Source organism: Acipenser ruthenus, chromosome 3 (assembly GCF_902713425.1).
Source record: "Acipenser ruthenus chromosome 3, fAciRut3.2 maternal haplotype, whole genome shotgun sequence".
Classification (NCBI taxonomy): domain Eukaryota; kingdom Metazoa; phylum Chordata; class Actinopteri; order Acipenseriformes; family Acipenseridae; genus Acipenser; species Acipenser ruthenus.
The window spans coordinates 86367143-86380563 of record NC_081191.1 but is presented as its reverse complement, the minus strand read 5'-3'; the positions used below and the strand labels follow the sequence as shown (position 1 = coordinate 86380563).

Genomic DNA, 13421 nt, shown 5'->3' with positions numbered 1-13421 from the left:
ATTTTTTTTTGTGGTAAAATGCCACAATTTATACTTCTGTTTTCCAGCTTATTTAAAACTAAAGTTTTAAATCACAAGGTTGGTGGCTTGTTTTTCTTTTTCAGAAGCTGGGAGAACGGTAGATCTGAAACAGAATGTAGCAGTGCCCTCAGCACCTTCGGCACAAACAGAGAAGGCTGAGAAACCGCCATCGATCGCCCCCATAGCTGAACCCCAGAAACCCTTTCCTGCAGCCGGACCCCCCAAATCACCGGTTGCGCCAGTAACAGAACTCCCCAGCACTGCAGCCAGCCCTGCGACCCAGCCCCTAAAACCATCACAGACAGAGGGACTGCCAAAGACCCCTGAAAACAAGAGCGCAGAACCAGCAAAACCTCCAGTGTCTGAGCCCCCGAACCCCCCAGACATGAAGCAGGCAGAGGCTTCTGGAGGAGGAGCAGGTAAGGTCTCTGTCAGTGCATTAAACACGGTAGTTGTCTGCCTGAACTACCCATGGCAGTTCATCTCCTGACCACATATAACCTTGCATAAACCTCTCCTCATCCTCTGCCACTGTGAAGGTGGAACTCACAGCTTTCAGCAGGCTAGGTAACTGAACTCTTTCAGCAGGTCAGGTAACTGAACTCTTTCAGCAGGCTAGGTAACTGAACTCTTTCAGCAGGCTAGGTAACTGAACTCTTTCAGCAGGCAAGGTAACTGAACTCTTTCAGCAGGCTAGGTAACTGAACTCTTTCAGCAGGCTAGGTAACTAAACTCTTTCAGCAGGCTAGGTAACTGAACTCTTTCAGCAGGCAAGGTAACTGAACTCTTTCAGCAGGCTAGGTAACTGAACTCTTTCAGCAGGTTAGGTAACTGAACTCTTTCAGCAGGCTAGGTAACTGAACTCTTTCAGCAGGCTAGGTAACTAAACTCTTTCAGCAGGCTAGGTAACTGAATTCTTTCAGCAGGTTAGGTTACTGAACTCCTTCAGCAGGCTAGGTAACTGAACTCTTTCAGCAGGCTAGGTAGCAGTGTGGAGTAATGGTTAGGGCTCTGGACTCTTGACCGGAAGGTTGTGGGTTCAATCCCAGGTGGGGACACTGCTGCTGTACCCTTGAGCAAGGTACTTTACCTAGATTGCTCCAGTAAAAATCCAACTGTATAAATGGGTAATTGTATGTAAACAATAATGTGATATCTTGTAATAACTGTAAGTCGCCCTGGATAAGGACATCTGCTAAGAAATAAATAATAATAATAATAAATAATAATAATAGGTAACTGAACTCTTTCAGCAGGCTAGGTAACTGAACTCTTTCAGCAGGTCAGGTAACTGAACTCTTTCAGCAGGTCAGGTAACTGAACTCTTTCAGCAGGTTAGGTAACTGAACTCTTTCGGCAGGCAAGGTAACTGAACTCTTTCAGCAGGCAAGGTAACTGAACTCTTTTGAACACTGCTCCCTATGGGTGCGGGTTTACCTCCAGCTTTTTTCACAAATATAATTGTTAACATTTATGGATGGAATTTCTAACATTTTTTGGAGATTTCTCATATGTGGAGTTGAGAATCGTAATTTTTTTTGTATTGTGCATTCGTGGAGTTGCATGCCAGCAACAAGAGGTCTGGCACATTCCCAGGGTCGTTCAAGAAGTTAACTACCCAGGAGGTCATATCGGTCAGCTGTTTACCTCACAGGCTCTCTCGGGCCTGCAGAACACATTCAGGGCCTGGGCTAGTACGGGACTCAGTGAAGTCTTTGTTTGTCAGTAGTAGCTGAACGATTCTTTGTCTCCCTGTTCCTGCATTCTATTACCGCTCTGCTGATGCGATTGTTTTGGGAATTTATTCTCAGCATATGATCACTGGGTACTGTGTCTCCCTTGTCGTTTCCTCTGATGAAAGGCAGATCTGTCTTCCCTGCTTGACATGCCCTGGTACAGGAGGCACGTGACTGCTGTTTATTGTTTTCTGGGTGACTGGTTAAAGTGAATATGTCTAGGCTTTGTTAGCATTCATTGGAGCTCAATCAATTGTTCTTCTATGTTAATAATTATTATTAGTAGTGATACTAAAGCTGTGATAAGACAAAAAGCTCACCATTAATTTATTGAAAGATATTGAGAAAGGCTTTTACTCGAAACGTTTGTCATTGAATGTAATAGGTTTCTTTTAGTATTTCAAAATGTATCCTCTATTGAGTGTTTTTTCTAATGTTTGTAACAACATGTTTATCCCCTTTAGAAGAGTGCTTTTTATTAAAATAAATATTTCAGTGAATATGGTTGTAGAACTGAGTGACATGACATGCCCAGGCGTCTTGTGAATATTTAACTGAACCTCTTCTCTCCTGCTGTAACAACCCAGTCCTTGCTGACCCCTTGGCTTCACTCCTGCAAGGATGGACTGACCAGCTGCAGGGAAACAGAGGCTTTCCAGAAGACCTGCCACTGTTCACTCCCAGCGTTTCCACCGTGATCAACAAACACACCAGCCAGAGTGGGGTTGACATGTCGACGTCCACCTCCACCACAATCAAGACCACAGTGACTGTAGCATCAATGCCAGGTGTCCCAGGCGAGGGTCTTGTCAACATTGGCAACGTTTCTCAAGTCTTGATGGAACAGGCATGGGACTGCCAAGGAAATGACTCCACCATGGTTACAATGTTGAAAACCTCCAACGGTCACAAGTCCGGACACATTCAGAAAACTCTGGAGCTGGCGCCGGGGATGAAGGCAGACCTGGGCAGTAGTGGTGGTGGTGGTGGTGTTGAGGAGGAGGAGGAGGAAGTTTGTGAAATCACAGAGACAAGAGAGGTGGAAGTGGTGGGTGTCGTCCTGGAGAGGAAGCAAAAGAAAAAGAAGAGAAGGAAGCCGAAGATAACAGAGCTGCAGGAGGAGGAGCCCGAAGACCCCCGGGCGCACAGAATAAAACAGTTCCTCACCGAACTGGAATCAGGGGACTTTCTCAAGACAGAGGGTGCTGCAGGGAGCCAGGCTGGCACAGGTACAGCTGAAGCTCCAGTTTTAGAAAAGTCCCAGGAGATCGCTCCCTCCTCCTCCAAGGAAGAGCAGAAGCTGGGGCAGGATGGAGGGGAATCTGAACCCAGGGGCCCAACAAGTCATCTGGCAGTGGCCACAGATAAGCAGAGACATGCTCAGAGGAGACAGGAGATGTGGGAGAGGGAGGAGGGAGCTGCCAGGAATAAGGGCAGGAAGAACAAGCAGCAGAGGAAGAAGCAGTTTGAAGAAGGGACTGAGAAGGTCTGGGGAGGTGAGGTTAAGTGCCAGGGTTCATCAGTGCACAGCAAAAAGGAAACTGCGTCGACCCAGGTCCAGGAGGTAGCATCAAAGAACAACCCTGATGTTGGCAAGAAGAAGGTCTGTGAAGCTGTCCCTGAGAAAGGCACTCCTACAAAGGAGTTCTGTGAGGTTCCTGGCATGAAATATTCCCCAGGAACCAAGGAGGCTGCAAAAGAAGTCCCCTGCAACATGAACAGTGAAAAGGTTAGCAGCGTTGAATCCGCGGAGCTCTGTGAGGTTGGTACAGAGAAAGTCCTTAATATTTCAAAGGAGAAGGTCCCCCACCCTGGCCTAGAGGAGGTCCATGACGGCACCCTGCAGGTTTCTGAAATTAACCTTAAAGAAGACCTTGTCCCTGGGGTGAAAGAAACCCCTGCTCCTGCCCCTGTGGTGAAAGATGCCACTCCCTCTGCCCCTGCCCCTCCCACTGCCCCTGGGGTAAAACAGTCTTCTGCCCCTGGGGTGAATGAAGCCCCTGCTCCTGCCTCTCCCACTGCCACTGTGGTGGAAGATGCCCCTGCCCCTGTCCCTCCCACTGCCCCTGGGGTAAAACAGTCTTCTGCCCCTGGGGTGAATGAAGCCCCTGCTCCTGCCTCTCCCACTGCCACTGTGGTGGAAGATGCCCCTGCCCCTGTCCCTCCCACTGCCCCGGGGGTAAAACAGTCTTCTGCCCCTGGGGTGAATGAAGCCCTTGCTCCTGCCCCTCCCACTGCCGCTGTGGTGGAAGATGCCCCTCCTTTTGCCCCTGCCCCTGTCCCTCCCACTGCTCCTGGGGTGCAAGAAGCCCCTGCTACTGCACCTCCCACTGCCCCTGTGGTGAAACATACCCCTCCTTCTGCCCCTGCCCCTCCCATTGTCCCTGGGGTAAAAAACTCTTCTGCCCCAGGGGTGAAAGAAGCCCCTGCCCCTGTGGTTGATCAGAAAGTAACCCCTGTCATGCTAAAGAAAGTCAGTGAAATAGACTCTCAGGCAGTCTGCAGTACTGGTGGCACAAACAAAGACCATGACACTCCAAAACAGGTTTGCAAAATTGGTCCAGCAGAGGTTGTAAAAGAAAGAGTGAATGTACCCAAGGAAAATGAACCTCCTTCCACACTACTAGCGGATATGGGCTCTAAAGGACAGGTCTGTGAGCTTGCCTTAGGAGGTAACATTGCCCCAGAAGCCCTGGAGCCTGCATCGGCCAAGACTCTCGAACTCAACCCTGCTTTGCCCAGCAAAGTTGAGACGAAACATCCTGAGGGACAAAACCTCAAAGCAGCTTCCGTGGAGCAGAAGACGACTGAGAAGGACACTCACCCTGGGCACCAGCAGCAGACGCTTACAGCCCTGACTCAAAAGAAGGACTTGCCAAAGGCAGCAAAGAAAGTTCTAAAAAAGAATGGAGACAAGATGAGACCAAAAGAAGGGAGAGCTGCACCAGAGGTGAAGGGCTACATAAGAGACATGCGGGCAAGGTCAGCCCAGAGACCGGATAATAAGACCCCTGGTCCCAGAGCCCAGGATGAGCCCAGCCCGAGGCACGTGAGCTGTGAGGAGGAGGATGTGCTGCAGAGGACCGCTACTGGGCCAGATGAAGGTGCGTTTGTGCCAGCATGAGAACTGAGGGCCTCTGTGCGCGGTCCACAACCAAGCATGAGCTTCCGCTTGACTGATGACTTGCTTAACAAAATAAAGAATGGCTTGAGTGTTTGAGGGGGGAAGGTTTCGCTGATCTCCCCATAGCACACAACTTGTTTGTTTGCTTGGCTTGGCTTATTCTTAACAGTGTTTTTCTTTGTAATATTTTCCATGGCTAGGGACAGGCTTTGGTATGAGCACTGCTTTCACGTGAATGTGAAGTGCAATGGCTTGCTAGGAAATCATTGACATGAATTAAGCTTTTTGCACTCAATCATTGCTAACTACTCTCTGCGTTTAAAACTCTTTTCTAATCTTGGTGTGAAATTCCGGTCCGGTTTGTGTTTCATGATCACAGTAAGTCTGCCTTGTTGCTGTGCTTTTACAATAAAAGTCTGCCTTGTTGCTGTGCTTGTTCATTTTGAAGATCGCTGGAACGTCTGTGTTAACTACTTGTTCTTGAGATGAGCTGAAAGCTGTAATTTCAGGGGACGTGTGTCCCAGGGAAAGTGTTGCTTCTTGGCGTCGGCTCTGTTTAGAGATCTGGTGACAGCAACAAGTAACAAACAGCAGCTGATCGCTGCTAGATCATTAAAAAAATAAGCTAGAAATACAATAAACTATACAGGACTAGAGATGGGGGCAGGCATTGGTTGGATAACTCTGCACACACTCAGCGTTTTCTGTCTAACACGTTTATGCATGAAAATATCTGCAGTGTAAGAGCCCAAGTAAAAATTGGTGTAATTACAGAAGCAAGATTATAATATAATGTATAGACCTTACTAAAATAAAAACTATAATCATGCCTTGATACAGAACAGTAGAAAATAGGGCCCTATGAGTTACTACCAGCGCTCCAGATACGATTTTGTGTCTGGAGGTAACTTACCCTCTAATTTTAACACTGAGAGAGTAAAATGTATTTTCAGTGGGTAAAATGCAATTTTACCTTGAAGTCCTGAGTAATCTAGATTAATACTGTCAATCTTAAATGGTAATGGGGTAGTCATTAAAAAAGAGCCTTCCATTTTAACTACAATTTTTGAACTACTGTACAACCTTGTGTGTTCTACAAGGTTCTTTATTGGCCGAGCGCATTTTTTTCACGGTATCACGCTGACTGCAAATTAATTACGTTACTTATATTTTAACATTAAACTCAGTGAACATGTTAAAACCTCAATATGAAGCCACACAGATAAATAAAACGAGGAAATGCATTAATAAGTTATAAAACAGTTTGTTTAATGTTATAGGCACCTTTTTTTAGTGGTTGACTCGGACAATGGTTCCAGTTGGATTTGTAGCTGGACTGGAGTGTTTACGCTTCAACCTGTGTAGCTCCGAATTTCTTATTCTTACTGTGATTGGCTGCAAAGACAACAGGGCTAGCCAGAGATTGGATAATGTTTGTTGGGTTGGTTTTTGTTGTGTACTGTTTCCTCGTAACTACTACATTGGAGGTTCTGCTACAGCGCTACGCCAAAGGAGCACTAAGCTACAATTTGTATTTTAAAAAAAATAAACGAAGAATATTCCATGAGCGTTCATGCATATTTTTTATTTTTTTATATCACATGTATTTTCCTGTTAATTTTCTTTCATAATTTAATTAGCCTAACAAACATTTCCACTCTTACTACTGACAGCCATGTTACTTAGCAACCGGTTTAGGGATCCTTCAGCAACTGCTGCGCAAATGTCATCTTGCCCATTGCACATCAGTTTTAATAACATTGGAAACAGAAATCAGACTCCCCTCCCTCTAAAACTAAATATCCTAGTTGGCTTGTCAGAAATATGGTGCGTCTGAGTGACACTGGTGTTCATGTTTAGTAGGAATGTTGATGTACAAACTTCTCTGTAAAACATGGTGGCCATCAGGACAGTTTTGATAGTCCTAATAAACCCGTCCTTGCTAATATTTAAATCCAGAATACATAAAAAGCGGTATTTTGATTGGAACTGTGAATTTATAAGTTTTGTGTATTTTCAATTACCATAATGATGGATTGAAAAGCAAGACATGGTTTCCCTGTCTTATCAGAGCTTATTAACCCCTTGATTTCTGGGAGGTAGCAGCCCCTTGGCCTTAAAAAATGTTTTTATTGCCTCACTTCACTCGGCACATGCTCGATTTTCTCCTTTCAAAAGTTGGCATCTCCACTGGTACTACGTTAGGGTAAAGGAAACTGTTCGGAAGCCATGCTTTTTGACTGTCTTGTACCTTCATTGGCTTCCTTCCTGTCAATAACCATTCATCTGCTTCCCCTGTTGACTGACACACTTTCAGCCAGTAGCCAGCTTTGACCCAGAAGACACTGCTGAGGTGAAATGACCCAGGGAGTGCAAACAGAACCCAAGAATAAGGCATAGCAGCTGAGAGTTTCCTTTAATCTAAAGTAGTACCAGATCTCATGTTTTAAAATGAAAAAACGTGTGCTACAACATGTTTCTTCTAAAACTGCACATTTGAGATGCATGTAGCCAATGGAAGTGCAAAATGGATACAATTTGTGGAATTATTTTGTCAGCAACAGTTACTTGAAAATGAGATGATACAGGAATGCTGGGATTGAACCTAAAACTGAACCCTAACTGGTGGAAACGGTCTGGTGAAGACGTGATGTTTCTACCTCTGTTGGTCCAGCTCTTTTTTTTCACTAGAGTTAATTTTATTTTACTCGTACCTGTCAAGAATCAGTTTACACAGGGGTGATGGGTTCATTTTAATTTCCTAACCCTTTAAACTTTTAAGGTTAAACATGTTTCAACGTTTAAAATGTAAACATATTTGGAATGTCAGTAACCACTACAGATAAGCCATAACAAGAAGCACAGTGATTAGTGTTTAAAATAAATGACTGCAATATCAATGTGTATAAGACGTATAAATGTGTGTACAATAATACTGTGTATATAGAACAGACTGTGCATAAATACAGAACACTAAATAAATAACCTGACACTGTGTTGCTACTACTGCATAAAACACTAAGGCCAACACCTGTGTTACACATATCACATTTCTGATAAAGTTTAAACATTTTTGACAAAATGTTAGCATTTTGGATAATGTTTACAAGTTTATAGATGATTATAGATGACATTAATAAGAGAGGCTTTTCTTCACAACTTAAATTGTGCGTGACTAGTGACTGTATAATACTGCAGGCTGGAACTAATTGCTGACCTGAAGGTTAAAGAGAAAAAATAGGTCAATCTCTTAATTGTGTTTCTGTGACGTGCCCCAGACTCTGAGTGCTGTTTAGTGTAGTGTTATTTCTACTCTCCGGATGACAGACATCACACAATATTGAGAGGTAGCAATTTCATTACAGTTTCATCGCCACTTCAGTTATGTGAGTCAAGCAATTTACTTACTATAGAGCGGTAGCTGGCTGCTGACACCATTGAACTAATAATAGAATGCAGTTATATAGTTATATGCAGTTCAATAGTAATATTAGGAAGCCGGGTGTTTAGATAGATTAGGTCTATCTTATTCTTAATGACATTAGCAGTGCTGATTGTTGATTGCCATGAAGTAAATTGGGATTGGATTTCTACACAGGGTTCAGCTCTAAGAGAAGCCTTTTCAGTGTCTTACTGTCTCTTCCATCATGTATCAATGCCAAGCGGTCTCATCGGAAATATACTGTTTAAATCTTAACTGTGTGTGAACCTCCCCAAAAGTGTGGCCTGTGGAAGTGTTTAATATGTATATGTTATTATTAATCACGGCAGAGAAATCAACACAATGTTGTGGATTTGTTTCATTTCCAGACCATTCCACAGATCGAAGTACAACCAGCTTGATAAGAGGTAGCCTCGAAATACTTAAGAACTTACGAATAAAGGGCCCAAACTTATGAAAGCCAAACATCCTAAACCGAACTCAGGAAATCGCGTTTCTTTTGTATAGTTATTTTTAAATCACGGTAATGAACCCACAACCAGTTTGCAGGATCTCTCCTTTGCCAACTGCTTCACCAGCTACGTAAACTGGTAATCACTGACAGATTCCTTCCAGGTTGGAAAATGCCATCAGTTTGGGACGGGGTCAGATCATGGTTGGTTATGGGATTGTGGGGGGAGGGTCGGACCTGACCTGGTTTATACAGTAACCGTTACTGATCTGTCACTCGCATTGCTATAGTCACTGGAACAGATGCACAGGATGGCTGCAAGTTAAAGTAGGTGGCTTGTGTGAGTCTGGAGGGCGCTGTGTGTGTCTGTGCCAGAGGCCCAGCTGTCTGCCTGGTGCCCCAACTCAGCAGGGCACTCCTAGACACATCTTCTTTACCTTACAAACAAAAGTCAAGTTTTCCACATTTTGACTTTGCCTCCATGACCTGCTATAACTAGCACCATTCACACACATCAGCAATGTTAATGACTAATAAAAAATCAGCACATTCCTCTCAATGGGACTCTTAAGAAACTGCTCATACTATAAAAGAACACTTACGAACAGGAAGAGGCAATTAGGTCCATCTAAGCTCGTCCTGTTCCTAGATAGCTCATTGATCTCAAACCCTTGTCAATTCAAGTCTAAAGGACCCAAGTGATTCTGCCTCAGCAACATGACTAGGTAACCCATTCCAAACCATCACCACTCTCTGTGTGAAGAAGTGTCTCTTTTGCACTGTCTAGTTGCTGATCAGTGATGAGTCTGTTGCAACACCAAAGTGTTTCTCTTGGTGAACCTGTTCTTATTCTATACCTATCTATCGGGGGTGGAGTCCATATCACACAAGCATGTGAATCAAAACTCGTGTGAATCAAAAAGACATTGTATACATTGAGAAAGACTTCTAGTCGGAACATTTGTCACTGAGTTTATTACATTTAGTGTTTCTAAATTCAGCACTGTTGAGTGTTTAATAGTTATGGTTGATACTATACAGTCAAGTGCTTAAGAAACTTGAGGTGAAGAAATCCTCATCAAAAACCCTCCAATAGAGGTCAGTGGTTATTGTAACACAGAAAAAAAATACTCTATTCTTGTATAACTGGATATTTAGTTTTACCCCCTTCCCCCTCTACAGCCTTTCTTCTTGGGTTATCTATATCACAAATTGGCAGATAGTTTTCAATCTGAGCTTGTTCTTTTGATATATATGCAGTGTGACCTCAATCTGTTACAGATCACTGCCACAGTGTTCAATAGGGTTACCTCTATCCATTAAAAACACGAGACTCTTACTATAGAGCAAGGCGCGCTCTGTCAGGTACACATTACTGTAGGGTTGTTAATGGTTTAGAGTTTAAACACCAGGCAATTGTCAGATGTTTTTTCAGCATTTCTTCACTGTGTATTCCATATACTATTAAATGCTGCACACATACAGTCCTATACTGGTTGCAGTAATTTAGAAAATGGGGATGGAGGGATTCTCATGGCTTTTGGTAACAAACATTCCCATCATGTTCACAACTTTTAGGAAATGACCTCTCTTACTGAGTCATGCACTTTGTTTTTCAATCTATTACATTGTGCATTGCGAGAGAGACTCTTGGGGACTAGGGAGTCTTGTAATTCATTAAATAGCACCGGTGTTGCTTGATAACTCATCAACTAATAATCGTATCTAATAAAAGAGAATCCTAAAACACTGACTAAACTTCCATAGCAACAGAATGTTGTTTTTCAAGATATTTTCAGTCACGGTTTTAGTTGTTGATTTTTACATTTTTTCCTTCAATTCAAAGCTAGCTTGTATGCATATATCTCAAGATCCTATAAATACCCTCACTGCTTGTTTTTTTTCATGCATATTTTAGCTGAGATTGAACATTCTAAATTGAGTTGTCTTTTTCTCTTGATCCTGGATATCTTTGCAGCGTCTTCTCCGAGCCAAGCTAGACGCTCAGCTGGTTGGGTGCTAACGGAAATAGCTCCTAATTAGAGCTGCTGCCTCTCAGAAGAGCTGACAAGGAGCCGATCGGCAAGGAGATGAGAGGCCGTTGTCATGGAGATTGCGGGGCAGGGCTGCCTGGTAACAGTGGAGTTTGGTAAAAAGTCATTAGAGGAATGAGTCTGCTCTCCAGCCCAGAGTGTTAGGAATAGAAACCCTCCTTTTTGTTTGAGGCTGCAACATAAAAGCTGCAAATCTTTAAAAATTGTAGAAGGTGTTGACATAGTTAACCCTAACCAATACTTTAAGTGCAGCACAGAAAGCAGGAAATTAATGGGATGTAGACGTTTGGACCAAGGGTAGGAGATACCCCTTATAAATGTTTCCCATAGTAAAAGCATAGGCAAGCATTGTAAAGAATAATGAGGTATAGTAAAGCATATTATTAAACATGGAAAACAGGGTAAACTATGGTAGGTGCACAGTATAACCGTGGAAAAAAAATGCATAAATACCATGGTAAACCTTTATAAGGGACAAGAAGTGGTGAGGGTATGGAACGGGTTACCGTGTCAACTTGTTGATGCTGAATCACTGGGTGGCTTTAAGACCCGACCTGACAAAGTTTTTAGATCAATCAGCGACTAGGAACCAGACGAGTACGAGATGCCTCCTTTCAATTATACGTTTTTTTCATGTTCTTATTTCCTGATTCCTTCCCTCTCCCTCTCCCCCGCTTCCCTCCCTTTCTGTGATTCCTCTCCGATTATCTGGTTCACAAAGCAGACACCTCAGGGTGAATTCTGAGCTGGATTCCACATGCATCTTTTAGGAAACTGCTCATCAGGCTTTGCAATCAGGCTGCAAACAGCGATACTCACAGATCACCACAAGGAACTGAAGAATGTGTATACTCACTGCTACGGTCACTGACAAGAATTATCGGGACCCTACACTTAATATAAGATAATTCAAGAAAACATGGTAAATACAAGCATTTAGTTACATTTGCCACTAATTAATATAACAAAGACCAAAATATACTATGTGGTAGTTTAACAAACAATCCTTATAGCTTAACTTAAGCAATTTAAAATGTTTGTTTATGACAAAAGTATTGTCAACTAATAAAAAAAATATTAAATGATTGAAAACCATAACACAGTAATTAAGCTACATTATAAAGTCAAATAGGTGGGTTCCCCGAGTGGCTCATCCAGTTAAAGCGCTGCTGCTGGGAGTGCAGGATGAGTCACACAGCTTGGACGGCGCCAGTTCGCGTCCAGGCTGTGCAAAGAGGCCAAACTTTACTCCGAAGGGGGCGTCACATTGGCTCTGACGCTCCCGGGGTGGGGGACGGGGAACCGGCAGGGATTGCTTCTCATCATCGCGCAACAGCAAACTCTACTGGCCAGACACCGAGCACATTCAGAGTGGATAAGAGGATTGGTAACCTGCCCACCTCTGCTCTGGATTGGTCAGCGTAAAAGCGATTCTGGCTTTAGGCTTCAGAACGTCTGTGCTGTATGGGGACTCGCTGCGGTGAGCAGAAAAAACATAATTGGACGTTCCAAATTGGGAGAAAATAAATACAAATAATAACTGTTCACTCTAAAATTAAAAATAAAATTAAAAATAAATAGTCAAATAGGTAATTATTAACAACATCTGTTTTGGCAACACAGCAGATGATGGTCAAGACAAATTAGTTTAATTCATGTTTGAGAAAAGAACTCGGATCAAACAGCAACAAACTAAAATAGAACTTTTCTCCAAAAAGTCTTCAATAAAGAAAACCTGGACATGGAACATGGAAGTGGTTCGATCATGATATGGGGGCGTTTTGGCAGTTCAGTGATTGGAGACATTCATGTGACTGAAGATCGAATGAATTCAGCTATGTATCAAAACATTCTACAAAATACAATGATACCATCTGCTTGTAGGCTGATTGGCAGACAGTTTATCTTCCAACACGACAACGGAATTCTTGAATCCCCAGAACTCAATCCAATAGAAATGCTTTGGACTGATCTGAAAAAAATGCTGTAGCCAAGCATTGTGTATCCAATCTGTTTCAGCTGAAGGAAATATACAAGACAGAATTTCATCAACAACATAAACATCTGAAAGCCATAATAAAAGCAAAAGGAGAACACACCCAATACTAAAGCAGGGGTGCCCATACTTTGTCACCAACAACTACTTCAAATTAAATATGTTTTTTTTTTGTTATAAGATTATTTGTTATATATTATTAGAAATTGTGTATTTTGCTTTTTGTTGTATTAAAAAGTGGTTAAAGTTTACTAAATGCTTGTCCTTAATTTGTTACCTTGAGTTACAGTATAACAAGAGCAGAGTGCCAGTACTTTTGTCAGTGACTGTATGTGCTTATGGAGCAGTCAGTTTTTTTTATTTTGTTTATCCCTCCATTAACAAATTTGTGATCCTTTGTGTCTTTATCATCCTTTAAAAGTTAAAAGCCACAGTACAGGCATAACAAAGGGTAATAAAGCACAGTGAAATCACGGTAAACCATATTCAAGCATTGTGAAGCACAGAGAGGTATGCTATGGTTAAAAAGAAACATGAGAAATACAAAATGTCCAAATACCAAATCAGTTTAGTAGGAAATATTTTAAGCAAGTGATT

The 13421-nt window shown here is 42.7% G+C and overlaps 1 protein-coding gene across 11 annotated transcripts in view; it reads left to right on the top strand.

Annotated features, from left to right (window-relative positions):
- Positions 1–13421, top strand: part of LOC117394408 (microtubule-associated protein 4-like) — a 141135-nt gene that overhangs the window by 75634 nt on the left and 52080 nt on the right. For 10 of the 11 annotated variants that reach the window (XR_009320399.1, XR_009320398.1, XR_009320396.1 and 7 more), the window contains 2 exons: positions 105–440; positions 2345–4861. Coding sequence is in view for 2 of the 11 variants with exons in the window: in XM_059018381.1 (XP_058874364.1) it covers positions 105–440; positions 2345–4861 (2853 nt within the window). In the remaining 9 variants the exon portion in view is untranslated. The remainder of the gene's footprint in view (positions 1–104; positions 441–2344; positions 4862–13421) is intronic. The other variant, XR_009320393.1, reaches the window with a different exon arrangement.